Raw genomic sequence first — 2,236 nt, forward strand, 5'->3', positions numbered from 1 at the left:
CAATTCTTCTTAAGTCCTTTTTTGATTCCAATTCTGCAATTTATTGGTAAGGAAACACATTAAAGAAATGCCTTTGTCTGTATTGTCATGTATTCTTGCAAGAAATACGCTTTTATTTTAAAGAACTTCCCATTTATTCCTTCCATTCCTCCTATGGTGTTTTCTTAGAGAATTAATCATTGTTTTCAATCAACAACTCTTACGTTTGTTCACAAATTCAAGCATGTGGGGTATTTTGAGGACCTAAGGAATGTTAAGAAAATTTTATATTTGAGAAATGTTTAAGTATTTTTACTAATTTTAAAAGTATTCCCATTTCTGTTTGTGTTCCAACTTTGGACAATGTGGCTTTGAGATTTCAATTTTTTCTAATTCACTGGGGGTTTTGATCATAATTGGAGGCAGTAGATGGTCAATTATGTCCCATGATTTCGAGGAGCACTCTGCAGACCATGTCAGAGACTTCCGGCTCAAGCCACGGAGGCTCAGCCATGGAAAGACAAGATACTATGTGGCAGTAAAATGGCCCGCCAAGTGGCTAAAGTCATTCTGATGGCGGCGACGACTTGAGTTAGGGAGGTCAGAGTCGCTCAGGAAGCTCAAACTGATTTTTCTTCAGTGTAGGTGACTTGGGTGACATCTTTTCAGAGTTCTCATGCATAAATAGTAGGCATAAATCAGCTGAGGTGAACTTTGCCTACATGGGGCATAGTTCAAAGATTTTCTGGTAGAGGTCACGGAAAGTTTAAAGTCAGCAGATTTCCACTGTGATTGGCTGACTGGAGGCCAAGCAGGGGGCCATCCAATCACAGGTGACATGGGGTTCCTTAGTGACAGACCGCCCTGCTTTGCATTTTATCCAATCAGATGGGAGCATTGCCCGTGACGTCATAGAAGGCAGGGAGTAGAAACCGGGCCAAGGGACCTCGACGGCCGCACTGTCCTTCCCTCTGAGCTGCGGGGAAGACGATTCCGACATGCTTGAGCCTTCGTCTGAGGCGTCTGAAGAAAGCCCGGGCACCAAGGAGACGTCTGAAGAAAGCCCGGGCACCAAGGAAGCCGAGCCGAAGAAGCCGAAGCGCCGCTGCAGCCGCCGTCGCCGCTGCAGCCGCCTTCGCCGCCGCCGCTGCAGCCGCCTTCGCCGCTGCAGCCGCCTTCGCCGCTGCAGCCGCCGCCGCCGCTGCAGCCGCCGCCGCCTCTCTGACGGCTTCGACAGCTTTGCCACCTATTTCGGAAGGGTGCTGCAGCGGGTCCAGGAGGGCCTGAGCCTCTCGCAGGAGGCCGTGAACGTCATGGATTCGTTCGTGAAGGACATCTTTGAGCGAATCGCCGGCGAGGCGGCGCGCCTGGTCCGCTCCAGCAAGCGCTCCACCCTCACCTCCAGAGACATGCAGACCTCCGTGCGCCTGCTGCTGCCTGGGAAGAGGGGCAAGCACGCCATATCCAGCGCCACCAAGGCAGTAATTCGATACATCACCGGCAAATGAGCTGCCTCCGGACCACCTGAGCATCGCAAACCAAAGGATCTTTTCAGAGCCACCTCAGTTTTCTTAATAAGAACTGTATTCTAACAAACTTTGATCGACTTTATTTTTTAAAGTGTGTCATCCTGCTAATTTTTAAACATCTTTTTTACAAAGAAGTAAATGTTATCAACTACATTTTAATATATCTATGGTCTAATTTGCTCAAAATGAAATAGTGAGTTTTGTTCAATAATGTTGCATTACACCACTTTACTAAAGAGTGAGTTCTTTTATTTTTCTAGGTCAACCTTTCACAGGGTCTGTAAGATAAAGTTATTTACCTTTTTCACTCTCATTTTCTCATGAATGTATGGCAAAATTTTCCAGAGATTCATTATGTACCGTAATGACAACAAATTAAGTGCAGGAACATGTATAAGAATTCAACAGACATATTAGAAGAGATATTAAGGAGGTTTTCTTTTTCTTTTTTTTAATTGAAGTATAGTTGATTTACAACGTTGTATTCGTTTCTGGTGTACAGCAAAGTGATTCAGTTATACATATATATATATATATATAATCTTTTTCATATTCTTTTTCATTACAGGTTATTACAAGATATTGAATATAGTTCCCTGTGCTATATGGTAGGACCTTGTTGTTTAGCTGTTCTATATATAGTAGTTTGTGTCTGCTAATCCCAAACTCTTAGTTTACTCCTCCCCCCTCCTTTCCCCTTTGGTAACCATAAGTGTGTTTTCTATGTT

General features: G+C 44.3%; 1 protein-coding gene across 1 annotated transcript; it reads left to right on the top strand.

The window, feature by feature from the left end:
* Positions 1-977: 977 nt before the first annotated feature.
* Positions 978-1,637, top strand: LOC137756456 (histone H2B-like). The gene has a single exon (XM_068532705.1). It carries the CDS (start codon positions 978-980, stop codon positions 1,485-1,487), a length of 510 nt encoding a protein of 169 aa, XP_068388806.1. The 3' UTR covers positions 1,488-1,637.
* The last annotated feature ends 599 nt before the right edge of the window (positions 1,638-2,236 follow it).

This window comes from Eschrichtius robustus, chromosome X (assembly GCF_028021215.1).
Source record: "Eschrichtius robustus isolate mEscRob2 chromosome X, mEscRob2.pri, whole genome shotgun sequence".
NCBI lineage: Eukaryota > Metazoa > Chordata > Mammalia > Artiodactyla > Eschrichtiidae > Eschrichtius > Eschrichtius robustus.